The sequence below is a fragment of the Rhinolophus sinicus genome, chromosome 6 (assembly GCF_057876585.1).
Source record: "Rhinolophus sinicus isolate RSI-liver-muscle chromosome 6, RSI-T2T, whole genome shotgun sequence".
Classification (NCBI taxonomy): Eukaryota; Metazoa; Chordata; class Mammalia; order Chiroptera; family Rhinolophidae; genus Rhinolophus; species Rhinolophus sinicus.
In genome coordinates this window covers 57,651,950-57,671,462 of record NC_142506.1, presented here as the reverse complement: position 1 = coordinate 57,671,462, position 19,513 = coordinate 57,651,950, and the positions used below count along the sequence as shown (strand labels likewise).

The window sequence follows — 19,513 nt, the reverse complement described above, 5'->3', positions numbered from 1 at the left end:
ATAAAGTGTTCCTTGCATATTTGGCAGTTGTTATCTCAAACAATATAGCTCCCTTAACAGATCCTATATTCCTGCATCCAGAGCTATTACAAGGCTAAGACCACCAGGATTGACTCAGCAGTACAAACTTTAGAGGACCTCAAAGTTACACGCTGTGCTTACCAAAGCATGCTACAAAATGGCAGAAATGAATGGAACCAGAGAGCCAAGCTCGAGGACCAGGACCCCCCCACACACTTCCCTCCCCTCCTCTCCCCAGCCCCACCCACACATCCCACCCTCCCACTCCCAGTGGGGGGCAAAGGACCACCCCTAAGCTGGTGTTTCCTACAAATACCCTATTCCCAACTTTCTCCTGAAGCCGTCCCAAAGCAGACTCTGGCTTCCTACAGTGAAAATTCCAGCTTTTAACATAATCCCTTAAATTATGATTTACAAATGGGAGGAGAGGAGAACTGTCGTTTAAAGAGGGGTCCTATGAATAAGACAATTTCTATTCTTGAGCGCTTATGATTTGCATCCAGGCTGTCTTCTTTTTTGCTTGTCTTTTCTTTTTTTCCCCGGTTCATCTGTGTGGGTGTTGGAAACATAGACAGTGGAAGGAGGAAGAGAAAGGATTTGCGTGATGGATCACCCCACCCGATAAACACCCGGGACACGTGATTCAATCGTGCCAAGAAAGAACTGAATTATTCTAATCAAGAAGGGACTTATTCCGACAGCTTTGTTCACAGAACCATCATAGGGAGCAAGTCGTTGGAGGCACCCACTCGGGCCCCTTCCTGCCTTTCAAACAGCCAGGTGGTCACTGTCATTACTGTCCCTCCCCACGGGGACGGCTCGCCAATGACCGGAGCCGTCTGTAACTTGCTTTTACATCTGCATTTCTCCCCCTCCTCACGGGGAGTGGGACACAAGCCTCCACACAGCTTCCCTCCTGAGACAGGTCTGTCCTCTCCCAATCAGTCCGCGGCACTTACTCCCCTCACGGACGGCCACTGCTGCCCCTCAGCTCCCACACTCACCCCGGCCTCCGAAAATCGAAATGGATAGTTTGGAAGAGAAAAGGCAGCAAACAAAAGACCTCTCGTCCATCCTCACCGCCTCTCCTAAGCAGAGGGGACAGACGCACACTCACCAGCCCACCAGCAGAAGCCTGAGGGCTGAACATCAGCCCTTGAACTCATGAAACTGCCTGCTTGACGGTGGGAACGAAACGCAGGTTTTCCCCTGAAACGCGGAGTTATGCAGGAGCGCCGCAAAGGGGAGGGGCAGCCTGGGAAAAGGAGGGAAGAGAAGGAAAAAAAGAAAATGAATGGGTGGTTCATAAAACCCTGCTGTTTCAGGTGGAGCCCCAGGTAGGTCTTCTTTCCACAAGTTCACGACCGATGTCCTCCACCACCGCCTGACTTCTTCTAAGGGCTTTGCGAAGTGCTAGGAGGAAAAGCGTACCTTCGTCCCTGCACACAGCTCTCTGGAAGCCCTCTTCTCTCACCCCCTGGGCCCACACAGCTTGGCCCCTGGGCCTCACCTGTCACATACGTGTCTCCCTCCTTCCAGCCCCTCTCTCCACGGCCCCTCAGTGCCCGGGACCCCTCCCCTGTGCTGCCTTTCGCTCGCAGGCCCATATGCTCATTGGCTCTGCTCACCCCGTCCGTCTTCGTCTGTCACACTGCCCAGCCCCATCCATCGGAAACACCTGCCTGTCGAGTCCTTGAGAAACGGCCTCTATTCAAAGCACAAGAAGGAACCCAGTAGGCTACAGAGCTGGCAATTGTCATCACTGTCCCCTGGTTCTCTTCTACACTTTCCTACTGTTATTATTCCATAGACACCCTGAGGAAGGTCATGGGGGTGACTGAGGCAAATAGGAAAAGCAACCAAATCTTCACGCACCCTGCTCTGGGGACACACGGGCCTGTGAAACAGGTCCAACCTCTCAAGTGACCTCAGGATCAGGCCCAGTGTTTATCAGCAGAGCCTGGCCCAGCTGGAGTCTCAACGCGAGACTGGAAGGTTATGTAAAAGGAAGACAGATGTGCCCCCTGAGAGTAGTATGGAGGTCAGCAAGTCACTTTGTCCAGCTTTAAATCTATAAGGTGTGACATCTTGGCAGCCATGGGGACCTCCCTTATTTTCTTTTTGATAGCAACTCAGGACATATTACAGCCTGGCTCGCTGTATATATTCAGGCCCTGACAGCTCCACAAAATGCCTTTCCCTACACAACGGGGGCATTCTCCATTGCAACCCACAACCCGAAGCTGGAACAGAGCTGGCATTCAGGCCCCAGTAGCAAGGCTGCTCAATCACAGCTGAGAAAAGGGCTCATTTGTCTGCTCTGAAAGTTCAGGAACCAGTAAGGATCCTGCCGTCACCTCCATGCTACCTGGTCGGGATACAACCATCATACCAACATTCAGCTTCAGACACTAGCGCCTGGCTTTGTGAAAGGCTGGACCGAGACTTCATTGCCTCCTCCCAAAACCAAGTGGATGAGATGTGAAATCCTGTGCCCCGCACATAAAACCAAGCCCATGATTCTCAACTGTGAAGGAGGAAGAAACTTTCCTCTACCCTTCTAGGTTCTTCCAGCTGGTTTAATAATTAAATTGATATGAGACAGAGTAACAAAAGAAATAGCCAAATGTAATTACGTACGTATGTGTGGGAACCCCACCTACAGAGAAAGTCAGAGACAGAGTTAAAATGAGGTGTATGTGGCATTCTGAGCTAAGGGTGAGGTAAGGAGCCTGAGGCTTAGAGGGGAGGAAGGTCACTACAGTTCCCTAAGAGCAGATGTGCAGTAATTAGATATCTGTCTGTGCTGCCCAATATCAGGTCATAGAAAGATATTTCTGATAATAACTCTCACAATGGGCAAGGCTCCTAATTTAAATTCTGGAAGGGGGAGATAAAAGTTTCTCATGAGCCCGCAGGGTCTCCGTTGCCTTCAGCTCAAAATAACACACATGCCAAAGTGGTACATCTTGGGAAGGCCTGTTCTGAATCCCTTCGCTCCCAAAGATAGTTTGGTTCTCCACACAGCGTAACATCTGCTATACTAAAGGTATCTGAACGTGCTCTTACCTACCCCTGTGTCCTGACTGTGGTCTTCCTTTCTCCTTTCCCAGCCCCCACCCCAAAGCCTGCATCCAGAAGCTAGTGTTTGGCCTCCAGGGGAGGTTCCTCCCCCGCCCTCACTGGCTGTGGGAACCTCCTCACTGCTCTTGCTGGGGCTGTTACCTCTGCCTGGACTGCCCTTCTCGCCATGCCTGCCCTTCGTCCAACAAGAAATTCCCACTTCCAAACTCAGCGGGGAGGCCTTCTCGAACCCCGACTGCCAAGTCTTGCTTACCACTCGCTGCCCCCCCACCTTGGAAGTCCCTCTCCTAAAGCGCTGACTACACTGTTCTGCAATTACATGTGTGCCCCCCCACACACACGGATGCTCACCTCCTTGGGGACAGCAGTATTTTATTTTGTTCATTTTTATTTTAAAATTCATGTCTGTGGCCCAGCCAGCACAAGAATTGTAGATGAAACGAATACGCTGAGCAAGGCCATGGTCTCTCTACTAAATTCTTCGGCTCTGTCCTGACACCGGCACCAGTCAGCAGGAGCTGTGTCCTGCGGTGACATTCAGAGAAATCACAAGGACGGAGGCTCAGCTCCCCTGACTGCGGTCCGCCACAGGCCACAGAAATGAAACCTTTTAAAACTGTGCTGTAAAGCCAGGCTCGGACAAAAGCCCCTCTGTAACACCAGGAGGGTTGACAACATAGTACGAGAGACTCAGAAGGGTGGAAATGCCCCTGCACGGTAGGAGACGAGCCCCAGACCCTGACTGCTCAGCCGCGATGTCCTCTGCCAGTCCAATAGTCAGCTCCATGAGCCCCAAATCAGCCCCTGCCTCCCGAGGGCCCTGAGGCAGAAACACCTCTCATGTGGGCATCTGCGGGGAGGTGACAAAGACCAGTGGCAGCATGGGAGCTGGACCCTTCATCAGACAGTTACCCTGCCGGCGTCTGTTGGCAAACTATTCCCCTTGACAGAAGTTGGGGATACATTTCATAACCCGCCAGAGCTTCAGCAGATGGAAAAGGGGGACGACCTGATGAAAGAACTACTTGAAATAAGAGGATCCTAATAAAGGCTGTGGGCCTCTGGATATCCATCCAAACATCACTGTCCTCCTGCCCCAAGGGCAGCTGCCTCTGCACCACAATGATCCTGAAATTTATGGGGCCTGGCCACCTCTCAAACATTTCTCTTGGCAGAGATAGAGTCCTGCAAGGTGGAAGATCTTGACTGCATTCATGGAGAAGAAAAAAATAATACTCTTACATCTGACTGACCCTCAAACTAAGTCCTTTAGCATTTCCCATCCACCCCTTTCCACCTCCTTGGTCAAAAATGGGACAGGCATTACGAAGTGTGGCAAAGTGAAAAGAGAATGTGATCTGGAGTTACACAGACCAAGGTTCAAATCTCCCCTCCACCATTTACTAGCTGCGTGACCTTGAGCAAGCTCTTTGACCTTGCCAAACCTCAGCATCTTCATCTGTAAAATGGGAATGAAACTACACAGCTCAGGTCACTGGAAGAAACAAATGAGACGATGTCTATAAAGCCTCTAGCAGGTTTCCTGCAATGGAAGAAGCTCAGTAAATGTTACTCCCTTCACTCTAACCCAAGCTCCCAAAGTGCAGGTGCTATATGTGTACAAAGGGTTTCAGAGTCAGTAAGTTTGGTAAGTGCTTGGTTAGACAAATTGATACCTGTTTCTCCTCTGCAGGGCTTCTCAGAGCCTTTACTCTGCCAACATGAGCTGTGAGTCCAGGAGGTTACTATAGTCTGCAGGCTTCCCAGGCCACTGTGACCACAAAACCCATGGTACATCCCTCAAGGGCAGTGCTCTTTGGCTTATCACTTAGGAAACAACGCTCTAAAGTAAAGAAAATAGAGCAATTAAATGTCGCACTACTCTGACGAATCCCTTCTTCTAGAATCTGTAAATGGTCACTGTTTCCACTGAGGGAAACCATCACCAAAAAAGAGAATCCAATCTCAGCTTTATTCCCCAAAACTATTGCATAAAATGGCTGCTTGTCACAACCCTGACCTTTCCTAGCCATGGACCACCCAGCCGTACCCTCAGCCCTCACTTACTTCCCTGGAAGGAACTGGCGCCACAAGTTAAAGCAGAGAGGTGAGTGGCTAAGCAGTTTTGAGGCTCTTGTCTGATTTTATGCCTCCCACACAAATGTACTCTAAATAGGGATTTCTGGGCCAATTTGTAGCTGCAGAGGAATTTTCAGCCACCTTATTAACTGCTCACACCCCCGTAAGGGATGCAGGCTAACGACTCAGGCCTGATTGACAGAGTCAGAAGCAGCTCAACCAGAGAACCAACGGCCACGGGAAGAGGGCACGGCCTCCCCAAGGCTGTCGTTTAGCCCGAAAAATGTATTCCATTGTCATCCGCACTTGTACCCATCAGTTATGGATCCTGGCAGGTTGTGAAATAAGCTGGCCTGCTTGCAACTGGATTTCGTTTTGCAGAGGAAGGAAATTAATATGCACACTCACTCGTTCCCAAACTATCTGTGGTGTGAAGGGCCACTCTGGACACTCTGTCCAATAAAGCCTAGAGACCCGCCTGATGGCTTTACACTTTAGTTTGTGAATAAGACGCAAGGACAGTTTATCCCTTCGTGCAGACGAGAATGTCAGACAGCTCACCTTCACCACTGTCCCCTGAATCCCACGGCACGCTTAATCCCGCCGCTAAGTCAAGTGTGACACACAGCCGTATGGACGTGGAGAGGTGGACGGATTGGAAAAAAGAGCTTTGAAAATAAGGGTTCATGTTACCAAGTATCAACCTCAAAATCCGCCTCTCCTCGCATTCCCACTTCTTTTCCCCTCGCTGCCCCCTCCAGCAGTGATTCTCTACTCTTAGTAACATCCTGTGCCCAGAGAAGTGCCTGGCTCCAGTGACACACAAAGTCATTTCTGCAAAACGAAAAGCCAACCATTGAGCACTTGTGTGGACAAGTTCTATGTGGGGATCTTATCCTCACACCAGCTCTGCAAAACAAGTCTTCCCATTTAATAGATGGTAAAATCGAGGCTCAGACAGGTGAAAAACATACCCAGGGACATCCTCGCAGCACCTATGTCACAGGTGAGGCTAGAAGTGACTGGGGAAATGGACAGCCAACCCCCCTCTGTCTGAAGTGGAGGGCATCTGCCTCAGTCATTGTTGGGTGGCCATTCCAGAATCTTTGAACATCCCTGAAAATGGAAAATGTACGGATGTTCCTATTGTAATCTCGCAGCAGTAATTCCTCTCATTCATCAACTGCTTCCTATTGGCCGGGCGTTATTCTACTTCATTTAGATCTGTCATCTAGCTAGTCCCCCCACAACCTAATTAACTAGGTAGGATTCTTGTCTCCCATTTCACAGAGGAGAAAACTAAGGTACATAAAGGTCACATGCCTTTTCACAAGTTTAAGAGCCAGAATTCAAATCTGGACAAGACAGGCTAGCTCCAGAGCCCACACAAACTCTAAGCCATCACCCTATTTATCCTTTCATAGAAGTTCAAAAATTTCCCCCCATTAAACTGACTGTTCTTGTGTAGTGACCAGATTTTACTCATCTTGTATAAATGTGTATAAACACACACACACACACACACACACACACACACACGCTTAGCACAAAGCAGACATAATACATACTTAATAAACATTTAATTTCTTACATTAATTAACCCCACAGGTTTCTTGTGTTACATTCCCATTTTTTGGTGAGAAAATCGTGTATTATTTGGGTCCCATTTTCTAGGCAAGGGTTATCTCATCTTTCCAAGGACTCATCACAAAATGAAAAGGGAGTCCACGTGGAACAAAACTCCAGAAGCCATGACTGACAAGAGACTCTTCCTAACCAAACACGTGTAAACCCTCAGGAGGAAGTTTAGGAAAACAACTCGGAGAACCAATGGGAGACGACCTCACCAAGGACCCAGAAGCCAAGGAAATCCTATGAAGGGGATCCGTTCCGAGGACTGCATCCTTCGGCGACTTCGTCACGTGGGGACGTCACTTACACACACCTAGGTGTCTTGCCTCCTACACCCCAGGCTGTGCGGTGTCGCCTTCCGCCCCCAGGCTGCAAGCCTGTACAGCGTGGGACTGCACTGAACACTGCCGGCAATTGTCACACAACGGTAAGTCTGTGTGTCTGTGAACACAGAAAAGGTACTGTAAGAACACGGTATGAAAGATTAAAACATGGTCCCCTGCAGAGGGCACTTACCAGGAGTGGAGCGTGCAGGGCTGGACGTCTGGATTAATTGGCAGCTGCAGAAGCAAAGCACTTGGCTGGAAAGACGGTTTAGGAAGCAGAGCACCTGTGGAGAGGGGCGGCTTCAGGAAGGAATGGAGGCAGTTCTCGTGGACTCCTTCCCCCTAAGTCCCCGATCTCATCTCTAGTTTACACTCCCCACATCTTCAGTCTCGAATCAATCACCAGATGTGGTCACTGATTCGCCCCACACAATTGATCACTTTTAGGGCTTGCTTTTCATTCTTACCGCCATCGTTCACGACTAAATTATTACAAGTCTTTTTATCTATAAAATAGGATACAATATGTTTGTTTTAATGTTCAAACCACAATCATGCTGAGCCCCTGCCTGCTCGGATTAGCAGGACAACCAATCTTTTCCCATCGATCCCCTCCGGCAACACTGCCACGCGCAACGTGCGGCTCTGCACACGGTGCAGGCAGAAGGAGAATTCCGGGAGGCCTGTTCTCACAAACACTCACCCCCAGAGTCTGTCTCTGCTGCCCCTCGCCCCTTTGCTGTCTTAGGGCAGAGACCTGGGGGCCCTTCTGGAGCCCAGAGAATGAAGGCAGTGCGAAGAGAAGACCCGTAGCCACAGCTGCTGTGCCAGCTCTCCATACACACCCACAGATCCCAAGGCCACCCGATGTCCCTTCTGACCTGCTCAGTCAGCAGAAAGAGCCTGGACCCCGGGGCTATGGCTTTTAGCAATGACCTTCCTCTGGCCCAGCTTCCTTCCTCTCCCAGCCCTACTGCCATCATGAAACAACCCCTGCCCTCAGAGCACACTCCACGAGGGCATGCTCCAGCTGTAATCCATCCACTCTCTGGCCCCATTCAAATCTAACTCTTATTTCAAGAACTCATTTTCCACCTTCTCCATGAACTTCCACTGACCACCTGGTGTCTCTTCTTCAAACCGAGCGTGTCGTCTCTTCTTACTGGGCATTTGTGATATTTCTTCCCATTATTCATTAACTCCCGTCTGGGTAAGTCTTCGTCCCACAACGATATTGTCATTCCCCGAGGGTAACAACCATGGCCTACACTTTCTGGCATCACTCTAGGTTACCTAGTACAGTACGTTTTGTAGAAAAGATACTTGAATAAATATGTGTTGATCAAGGCATAAGCTTCAGTACTACAAGGCAGCAGGAAGAGCTCAGGTCTGAGGTTAAACCCACGTACATTCTGAGCTGCATACGGAGAAGCAAGGTCACCCATGAAGACATCGCTAAATCAGGGCTAACTGCAGCTACGTGACAGGCTGGAGATGAGGGGTCAGTGAGATAAATGTACACGAAGTACCCAATACGTACCGAAAACATAGTGTGTCCTCAACAAATGCTAATCACCTTCCCCAGCCACCCTACCCGACATTGACAAGTGTAGTTTACATTCCAAAGCGCCAAGATCCTGGAAGCTCGACTGTGGACCAGGTGTGAGAGACAAGGTGGTCTTTGATTCAAAGGGCACCTAAAACAAGGTTTGGGGAAAGGTGAAGTACTAACCAGCTGGAAATCGGAGTTCATTCAAGAACCATTTCCAACCCAAAGGGTGGACCAGAGAGGGGTGCAGGAGACTGTCCACCTCTCTGTCACTGCAAGAAGGTGAGTGTTCAACCTGAAAGAGTCTCTGACCCAGACAGGCCTAGTTTCACAGCCCCGTGGTTAGGGCTCTGGCCTGTGCTAAACCAAATGGAGAAAGATGGGGGCTCCCTCGGTCAGTTCTGGAACAGCAAGCTCACATCCCCCGTCCATGATGACAAACATCTTAACTGGCCATTAGGACAGCCACCCTCTATGACACCCACTTGAGCCCATGGCTATTTATAAATGAATGTTTGCAACTCGGGATAAAAATAAAGCTCTGTGCCTGCGTGGAGGAGGGTGTGTATGTGTATGTCCTCTGAAGTATCGTTAATGATAGAACAAGAACGCAATGCACCTTCTTTCCAGAGCAGCTTCCAGACACCTTATACTCTGAGGGGAAAGGCAGCACCTCTGCTACTCTCGGGGCAGCGGGGTTTCCTGCCCACCGCCTTTCTCAGCTGGAACCGAGGCAGCCTCGTGACTCCATCGCCCACTGGCCCTAGGACTTCCGGCCGTGATGCACCTTTGTCTCCTCATATGATACTTACCTTGCAGGTGCCTGTGAGGACTACACTGGGGAAAGTAACGTCCCTAAAATGCTCGCGCTTTGCCGGGTGCTCTCTCCATAATCGCTATCGTTACGTTATAAGTCAAGAAACGGAAGAACAAGAGAGCAAACTGTAACAATACGTTAAGGACCAGCAGAGACCAAGTCTAGACAACCACAAGCAAACCAAAAACGGGATTAAAGTGGTGGGAATGGCATTTGCCCATCGCCCTTCCAGGCCCCTACTCTGGGGTTCACACTTCCTCTGCCGTCATGTGTGGCTGTGTGGCCACTTTAGTGGCAAACCTTTTCTGTTTCAGATCTATGTGAACTTATTTGGAGCAGATCAGGCCCTTTTGCAACCTTCCTGCCCATGTTATCTATATGTTACAGATGACAGCACTGAGGGTTAAGTGAAAGACATTGCCAAGGTCAAAGAGATGGTTGGTGGCAGAGCTGGAACGCAGGACTATTGGATCCAATGCCACCCTCCCACCCCTGTCCCGCCCTCTCTTTCTAAAGCCCAGAACCACGGGGGCCTTCACAGTGGTGGCTCCAGAGCATGGAGACAAGGGGCAAGATGACGGGAACTGGCATCGGGGTCAGTGAGTGCCCCTTACAAGGGAGTTGGAGAGTCCCCACCGAGGCTGCTGTGTAAAGGGGCCCCTCACCATCACCCTCAAATCGTGCTTCCTGCGTTCCTGCCGTCACTGCCTCCTGTGAGCCACACCTTGCTTACCTTCTAAGGTAGGGAACAACAGTGATTCCTATCGTAACCGCTGAAACACCGGTGGCCTCACCACCTGACTGTGGGGCCGGGCCTCTTAAGTCAGGGAGAGCCAACCAGACAATGCAAAGTATCTACACATGACCACTGTCCATTTTACCCAACAGTCATTCCAGAGGAACGTGGGTGCCAGATCCCAGACCTATGGCTGAGCTCAGCTCGTCCTCATTCTCTCCTGAGGCCAGGCCTGCTGAATGGTTTCCTTTAATGGTGTATTTTTATCGTTTGGTATCTGTAGCCAGAGGCCCATGGGCAGTAAATGCCCTTTTCCATCAGTTTGACCAAGCAAATGTACCTGCCATGGCAGTATCTGCTTCACTGGGCTGCTGACTTATTTTAAGAAGTAGATCTTTCCTGTTACTTTATTTTTCACGCTGGGGTGCACGCACTACTCCAAGACTGACATTAATAATTTACGGGGAGGGCGGATCTTCCTCTCGTGTGAGAAGGTAGCGCCACCTAGTGTCCACTCACTCAACTGCAGCCAAATTAACACCGCGGTCACCTTAACAAGTGTGCCCTCAAGGAGAGTTTTTACACGCATTCTTCTTCTCTCACATAACAGAGAGGGCCTACCACTATTAAATTTATCTCACTTTTAAGACAAATAAGTTAAGACACAAGGCTCCAGCAAGAAAGCCGAGTACGTTTTCCACCTGCCAACTCGGGGTCATGCTTTCCCACTTGGGTGGCTGTCGTTTATAAATGATGAGCTCATGAGAGAGGAGAGCTAATGCAATGCCCAGGTGCCCAGAGCACAGCTGTGGAGAAAGACGGCCCTCCCGTGGGAACTGATGCAATCGTCTTCACTTTATTTAGCCTTTCATACCAGCGTCTCTAAGCGTTAAGTGCAGGGTTATCCTCACGGCACCTCTAAGACGTATGAATCCCAGTGTTACTGCCTGAAGGTTACCACAGAACTTATATGGCAAGAGGTGGAAACTGTGTCCCCTCTTGGCGACTGAGAGCAGAGTGGGGCTGTTCACTGTCCGCTGGCCTCCTCACCAGTGCAAGACCCAAGAACCATCAACCTATTACACCCAACAGCTCTGGCCTTCAAGCTCCTGATTCTTCTCAGATGTCTAGATCGGCGTTTCTCAGCTTTGGCATTTTTGGGTGGGACCGCTCTTTGTTGGGGGAGGGGGCAGTTCTGTGCACTGTGAACGTTTGATAGCATCCCTCCCCACTAGATGCCACTAGCACCCTCTCCCCCCAGTTGTGACAATCAAAATATCTCATTTGCAGATGCTCCCTGGGGAGGCAAAAGCACCCCTGGTTGAGAACCACTATTCTAGAAGGCAAGTATGCAGAAACATGAAAACAGTAACTCAAAACAGCAGCGACTCCTGTTGCTACCACTTAAAAGGCATAAATGGCAGGCTAAGAGCTTTATGACTATCTTATTTCATCTTCACAAACAAGAAACCAGCCTGTGTTGACTCTCTAAGGAAATACTAACATTACAGATAACGAAACTGGAGCTCAGAGATGTTAGGCAACGTGGCCAAGGTCGCACAGCAGGTGGTGGCAGATTTACCATTGAAAACCAGGCTTTTGTGACTCCAATACCTGAGCTCGTCACCACCTCCAGATCCTGGGACAGCAGACCACAAATGATTCTGGAACAGTCTTAATTCTTGACAGTCCTTCTAAAGTATGCTAGTACTATTCAAATAATACATCCAGATTTAGGTTTAAACACATAAACACTGTCGCATTGTGTAAAATAAACGCGAAGTGGCAGTGATGAGGAGATTTTGTTGTAGGGTAATGGAGACAGCCCAGGTCTGAGTTCACACCCTGTGGCCAAAGTCCACTGTGTGGCCTTTACTTTGGGTCAACTATTCAAGTCTCAAAGTCTCTGTTTATGCATCTCCGGAATAAAAAGGATTGGATAGACCAGGTTCTCACCCCTGGCTGCATATTGTAATAACTTGGAGAACATTTACAAAGGAATTCCTAGGTCTCACCCCAAACACTAAAATTTCTGGGACCTGGCCAGTGACATTTATAAGGTCCCCAGAGCTAACGTGCAGCCAGAACTGAGACCCATGCGACCAGATGAACTGTAAGACCCTCAAGTTCTAGTTTCCACCTTAGAGCCCCACCCCTCTTAGCCTGAGGTCCACTAGGATCTTAGGAAACACAAGAGATCTTCCGGGGGCGGGGGGGTGGCTAGTTTCTGTCTCATAAAACTGTCCCAAAAGCCTTGAACAATTTCCCGGGACTCTTTCAGAGTCTCAACTGTCCTTTGGTCCCTGAACTAACCATTTCTAGCATCTCATCTGATCCACCAAGTATGGAAACCCCACCGCACTGTTCTATGGTACTGGAGGTTGGACCCTCCTTCTACAGCAGACTGCAAAGGGCAAGGAAACATGACAGACCACAGCTGTGTCAACTGAAAGACTATCCCCTTCCTGGCCTCGTTGCGCGCTGAGTGCTTGCCCTGTCTGACTTTAATAAAGTGAATTCTAATCTGTGGTCTTGCAGGAGGTGAGAAAAATCTCTCCTTTCTGAATATGACACAATGCTCCCAAAGCGAGTGATAACGTCTCACTCAGCAGGTGCCTGTGAGGAGCTGTGCCTACGGAAACAGGGCTTTGGGCCCCACGGATGCCGTGCACTTCGTCCCTCCCGCTGCCTCCTGCTGTCCCCCATGTCCCTGAGTGAGCCTCCTGCACTTGGAGGGCTCCACACAATACTTTTAGGTACAAACAGTAATACAAGTAATTTACATTGAGTACTCCACAGATGCCAGGCTCTGTGTGAAGGATTTACATGCGTTGTTTCATTTATTCTTCCCAAGTACCCACAGGGACCATATCTGCCTTGGCTCACCGCTGGCTCCCAAACTGGCAGGAGAAGAGCCAGAATTCAGACTCAGGCCTGTGCGTTTCACCTCTGCTCTGGGGCAGGGGTGAGTCTATGAAGAAGGATGAGAGACGGGTTCCTGGGAGGTGGGCGGGCCCTCAGGGTGTGGCCAGAGGGGACACAGAGGTGAAAATTTCAGGGGGAGAAAGGGGTTGGCGGGGTCCTGTGCTGCCAGGACACCAAGGTTTTATCCACACAGAGGCCAGTGAGGGTCGTTCTGTGGAGCTGTGGGGGCAGAAGACAGATGGCAAGGGGAGTGGTGGGGGGTGAGGAACGCGGAGAACAAGTGACAATTCACCAGAAGGAGGGGTAATTTTATTTCCTTATTTTTTTAGTAGAGAGACTCGAGCATATTAAAAGCTAAGAAGGGTTCGATGGAGAGGGAGAGGTGATTGTTCAAGGGATAAAGGGGTTCCCGAAGAGGGCAGACGGGGGAGGGATTGGCTGTCTTTGGGGTGAAGTACATCTCCTCTACCACAGTGAGAGCAAAGGCATAAAGTGGGCCCAGCTGGAAGATCCAGGTGGGCAGTAGCTGAAGGCAAGGCAAGGCCGCCCCTGTGCTGGCATCCTGGCGTCACATTGTACCCCCACACCCACCCTAGGAGGTCCGTACCCCCTCAGTCCCTCTGTGCAGATGAAGGACTGGAAACTCAAAAGTTCGGTGACCTCAGTGCCGCCAGCAAGGGGCAGAGCTGGACTGGGAACCGGGTCCCTCCGACCCCAAAAACCGTGGCTTGCCCCGGGGCAGCCTGTCACCCTACGCAGCTCAGCAAAGACAACTGGAACCAGGTGTCTCCAGATTCAACAGGAGGTCCTCCAGACCCCCAGCCCCGCATGTTTCCACCGCCCTCCATGGCCACCTGCATTTCTGGCCTGGAAGTGCTCAGCCCTCACCTCCCCACCCTGCCCGGAGTGAACTAGCCTTTGTTCACAACCGGACAGGAGGCTCAGTGGAGCCCACCGGAAGAAACTTGGGGTTACTACGTTAGTTCTGCACGCCAGGAATGAGGAGGCGGGGCTAGGGGTGCATCTTCTCCATCTTTCTCTCCTGTTCTCCCCCCTCCAGGCGCCTCCCTCCCAGAGCACCCTCCACACCAGCAAGCCCAGTCCCACTGCTAACTGGCTTTGCACCGACCCAACAACATCCTGCACGGCAACCATCTCCAGACTCAAGTGAAGTCCATCCGCCAATGCCACCCAAAAGCCCAGTAGACTGATGAAAATTGAGGGCAGCAGCGTAGAACACCGATCTCGCCCCCCCCCCTGACCAAAATGAAATATACACGTGTAGAGAGGCAGCAATCACTCCCACGACACGACCGAGTGCTGAAGGGACAGCTCTGACAACAAGAGAAGGAAACCCATGGAAAAGGCTGGGAAGCTGAGGGGACCCCCGGGAGCGGTGGGAACCCTCCGGGGCAGAGCAATGGTGAGCACCACTATTTCCCCTGCACTTGGCTGGGACAGGTGGGCGCTCTATTGGGGGCTTCGGCCGACCTGCAAGACCCGGGCAGGGCACGCACGGTGGCTTCGCCTGGAGCCGTCTGCCTCCGACAGAGGGCGCACGCGGGACCAGCAGGGCGACAGCACCGTCCCCCGGCCTCCCTGCACCGAGCGGCTCCTCCCCGCGGGCCAGTGCCCCAGGCGGCGTGAGCGCATGCCCGGCTCCCGTGCCCCAAAACTACCCGGCCCGTGGAGCCTACACAGCGGTCACTTCTACAGGCCCCGCTTTCAGCCAACAAACCAGAGCGAGGCTGGAGACCAGGCCGGGCGCCTCAGGCGCTCGGGGCATTGTGGGAATTCTCCCGGCCTCGGGCGCAGGTGAGCACCATTGTGTATGTCCACAGGTGGGCGGGGCTCCACCCAGGTGGGCGGGGCTCCATCCAGGTGCTCTGGCCTACCTGAAAGGTCACTGTAGTGTGTTCCCAGACACATGGCCCTGGAAAGGGAGCAAGCGGGATCAGCGGGACACCTGGCCTCCCCACGCAGAGCTGCTCCCGGGCCCTTCAGCACCTTCACCTGCTCGGCTCCTACCTGTCTGCCAAAACCACCGGTCACACACAGTCTGCACAGACCCATTTCTCCAAGGCTAGAAAAGGCAGCTATTTTGTCTAATTCATATAAGCAAACATAAAAAGTCAAACAAAATGAAAAGATAAAAGAATCTCTCTCAAATGAAGGCATAAGAAATATCCCCAGAAAGAAACCCAGAGGAAACGAAAAAAGTAATTTGCCTGCTAAAGAATTCAAAGAAATTGTCATAAGGATCCTCCCCAAACTTAAGGGAATAGCAGAACTTAGGGAGAACTCCAACAGTCAGAAAATATAAGAAAGAACCAAGCAGACATGAAGAATACAACAACTTCAATTAAAAAAAAAAAAAAAAAAACGCATTAGAAGGAATCGACAGCAGATTAGCTAACACAGAAGAACGGATCAGAGACCTGGAAAACAGAGTAGTGGAAATCAACCAACCAGAGAAGCAGAAAGAACAAAGAACTTTTAACAAATGAGGATGGTTTAAGGGACTTCTGGGATAACATCAAGCATTCAAACATTCGCATTATAGGGATCCCAGGAGGAGAAGAGAGAAAGGAACAGAAACTTTATTTAAAGAAATAATGGCTGAAAACTTTCCCAACTTGGGAAAGGAAACAGACATCCAAGTCCAAGAAGCACAAGGAGTCCCAAACAAGATGAACACAGAGAAACCCACACCAAGACATATCGTAGTTAAAAGGGCAAAAGCTAAAGATAAAGAGACAATCTTGAAGGAAGCAAGAGAAAAATAAATTACATACGAAGGAAACCCTTTCTATAAGTAGAAAGGGAAAGGCCATAAACAGAAATAATAAAATATGAGAAAGGGAAAAACTTCACAGGTAAAGCCAAATATTCAATAAATACAGGAAATCAGACATTTAAAAAGCTACTGTGAAGGTTAAAAGAAAAAAGTATTAAACTTAAACTATAATAAGTAGTTAGGAGATACACAACACAAAAAGGTCTAAAATATCACATCAATAACACAAAGCATGGAGGGAGGAATAAAAATGTTGCCCTTATAGAATATATTAGAACTTAAATGCCTATAAGATAAAAATACACTGCTATAGATAAAGAATGATATACATAAACCTTATGGTAACCACAAACCCAAAACCTACAAAAGACATACAAAGAACGAAGAGAAAGGATCGTAAACAAACAGCAAACCACAAAGGAATAGGTAAAGAGAAGAAAAAAGAACAGAGGACAACTATAAAAACAAGCTAAAAACTATTAACAAAATGGCAATAAGTCCATAATTATCAATAATTATTTTAAATATAAATGGATTAAATGCTCCAATAAAAAGACACAGGGTGGCTGAAGGGATTAAAAAAAACCATGGCCCACCTATGTGCTGCCTACAAGAGACCCATTTCAAAGACACATACAGACTGAAAGTGAAAGGATGGAAAAAGATATTCCATGTAAACAGAAACAGACAGAAAGCTGAGGCACCATACTTATATCAGACAAAATAGACCTTAAAACAAAAAATGGGGAAAAAGACAAAGAAGGACGTTACATAATTATAAAGAGGTCAGTCCAAAAGGAGGATATAATCATTGTAAATATCTGCACACCCAATCCAGGAGTACCTAAGTATGTAAAGCAATTATTAATGAACATACCCATAAAGGAAGAAATCCACAGTAATATAATAATAGTAGGAGATTTTAATACCCCACTCACATCAATAGATAGATCATCCAGACAGAAAATTAATAATGAAATCATGGCCTTAAATGTCACATTAGACGGAACTGACTTAATAGACATTTAATCCAAAAATTGCAGAAAACACATTTTTTTCAAGTGTACATGGAACATTCTCCAGATAGGTCACATATTAGGCCAAAAAACAAGCCTCAATAAATTCAAGAAGACTGAAATCATATCAAGCATCTTTTCCAATCGCAGCGGCACAGAACTAGATGTCAACTACAGGAAGAAAACTGGAAAAAACACAAATATATAGAGACTAAACCACATGTTACTAAACAACAATGGACCAAAGAGGAAATCAAACAAGAAGTCAAAAACTATCTTGAAACTAATGAAAATGAAAACATAACTTTTCAAAATGTACGGGATGCAGCAAAAACAGTTCTAAGAGGGAAGTTCATAGCTATACAGGCCTACCTCAAGAAATAAGAAAAACCCCAAACAATCTAACTCTACACCCAAAGGGACTAGCAAAAGAAGAACAAACAAAACCCAAAGTAAACAAAAAAAAAAAAAGGAAACAGTTAAGATTAGAGCAGATGTATACAAAATAGAAACATTATTTTTTTAAAAATAGAAAAGATCAATAAAACTAAGAGCTGGTTCTTTGAAAAGAGTAGACAGACAAACCTTTAGGCAATCGCATCAAGAAAAAAAGAGGGAGAGCCCAAATAAATAAAACCATAAATGAAAGAGAAGTTACAACTGACACCACAGAAATACAAAGAATCATTAAAGAATACTGTCAACATTTAAATGCCGCAAATTCAACAATCTAAGACTGTACTAAACTCGATACAATGTATCATATAAATAATAGATTAGAGGCTTTTCTAAGACATAAAGGTGCTACTTATAATATAATCAGAACACAATTTCATTTTTGCATTTTTCCTTCCAGCCCTTGTCTATAGGCATAACTTACCATAGGTAAGATTCAGTGTTTTGTAATCCTAAACATAAGTTTAGATTCGGTTTTTTTCTGCTTATCATGTTGTAGGATTTTTCTCTAGCATTTATAGTCTTTATATAAATAACTGATATGGGACACAAGGTCGTTCTCACAGCCTGCCAAATAAAGCGGGGTTGTTTCCAATGTCCCTGAATCACAGCGTGCCAGGTAACAAGTGGGCTCCATAGCTCAGTGGTTAGAGCACTGGTCTTGTAAACCAGGGGTCGCGAGTTCGATCCTCGCTGGGGCCTCTTGCTAATTTTTTTTTTCCATTACTATCTTATGTAAATATGGAACAGAGACTCTAAATTGGAAAAGTCGTCTTTGAAAACGTTACTCGCGGCAGGATTAAAACTGACTCATCCTGAAATGCAAAGAACGGGCATCCTTACTGTGCTTTAGCTGTGACCCGGAAGAGAAAATCCTGGACCGCAACAAAGAGCAGGAAAGAGAAAAGCCGTCCTCGGCGACCCCCGTGCTGCCCTCACCTGCGGGCCCAAGCACTGGAAATGGAGGCACAGGCTCATTTTCAAGCCTAGGACCGGACTGAACGCCAGGAACGGGAGAGGCGTCCTCGCCGGGAACTCAAGCTCGGGCGAGCGGGCGGGCGGAGGCGGCGCTGCGTCTGCAGTTCGGCCGCGCGGCCGGCGGGCGGCGCTGTGGCGCCAGCTCCCGCTCTGCGCTCCCGCGGCCGGCGACTGAGCGTCCCCACGCTCTGTCGGGACCCGCAGCGCGGCCAGCGTGGCCCGGAAGGAAGCCGGCGCTGTGGCTGCCACGTGGCAGCCTGGGCCTCCGAGTGCAGCCTGCGTCCCCGGTCCTGCCCTCTTCGAAAGGGAAGGAGAGGAACGCCCATAAATAAACAGCCCGGGCTGTTGGCAAGCGATGTTTGTAGTCATTCTCATTGCTCCGTTTTTTTTGTTTTTCCCCTGAATTCCAGAATGCGCGTGACTACAGAGTCAGAAGAGCCTCTTCTGGATGCATGAGATTTCCCCACCCACGATTTCTTTTCTTTTCCCACATCTCAGGGCTACAGCTTGATAAAGGACTGTCTGTGAAGTAGCCACTGACCACATGTGGCCACGGGTGCCTGAGATGTGGCTAATACGGATTGAGATGTGCAAAGCACACGTGGGATCCGTCAATTTAGTACCAAAAAAAGAATGTAAACTATCCCGTGAGCAATTTCTTAATTGATTACATGGTGAAATAATACTGTAGATATGCTGGATTAAATAAAAATACATAATTACATTCATTTTCACATTTATTGAATGTGGCTACTAGAAAATTTTAAATTACGTATGTGGCTTCCATTTGCAGCTCTCATATTTCTGTTGGATGGGGTAGGTTTAGGAAGCCAGAGTCCTGTGACCTTGAGTTCAGGTTAATTCTTAACCTGTGATCACACCAGGTAAGCTGTGGTAGGCAGAGTCTCTTTATCTCTGGCTCTCACAGAGCCCATTACTATGTATGACAAGCAGTACGCGTGGCATTGGTTGAGATTAAATATCTCCCCAACATAATCTAAATTCCACAAAGAAAAAGAATTCATGGCTTTCATTGAGTTAACTTCGGGGAGTGATGCAATTGTAAGACTTTCTGTCTTGGCTTGCAAGATTGTAAT

General features: G+C 48.5%; 1 protein-coding gene and 1 non-coding gene across 2 annotated transcripts in view; one reads left to right on the top strand and one right to left on the bottom strand.

Annotated features, from left to right (window-relative positions):
• Positions 1–18,791, bottom strand: part of LOC109451963 (uncharacterized) — a 382,815-nt gene extending 364,024 nt beyond the window's left edge. Inside the window, exon 1 of the mRNA XM_088798910.1 lies at positions 18,378–18,791. Within this exon, the coding sequence (XP_088655036.1) occupies positions 18,378–18,791 (414 nt within the window). The remainder of the gene's footprint in view (positions 1–18,377) is intronic.
• Positions 18,068–18,140, top strand: TRNAT-UGU (transfer RNA threonine (anticodon UGU)). Its single transcript has one exon. It is a non-coding gene; the product is annotated as a tRNA-Thr (tRNA).
• Positions 18,792–19,513: the final 722 nt, after the last annotated feature.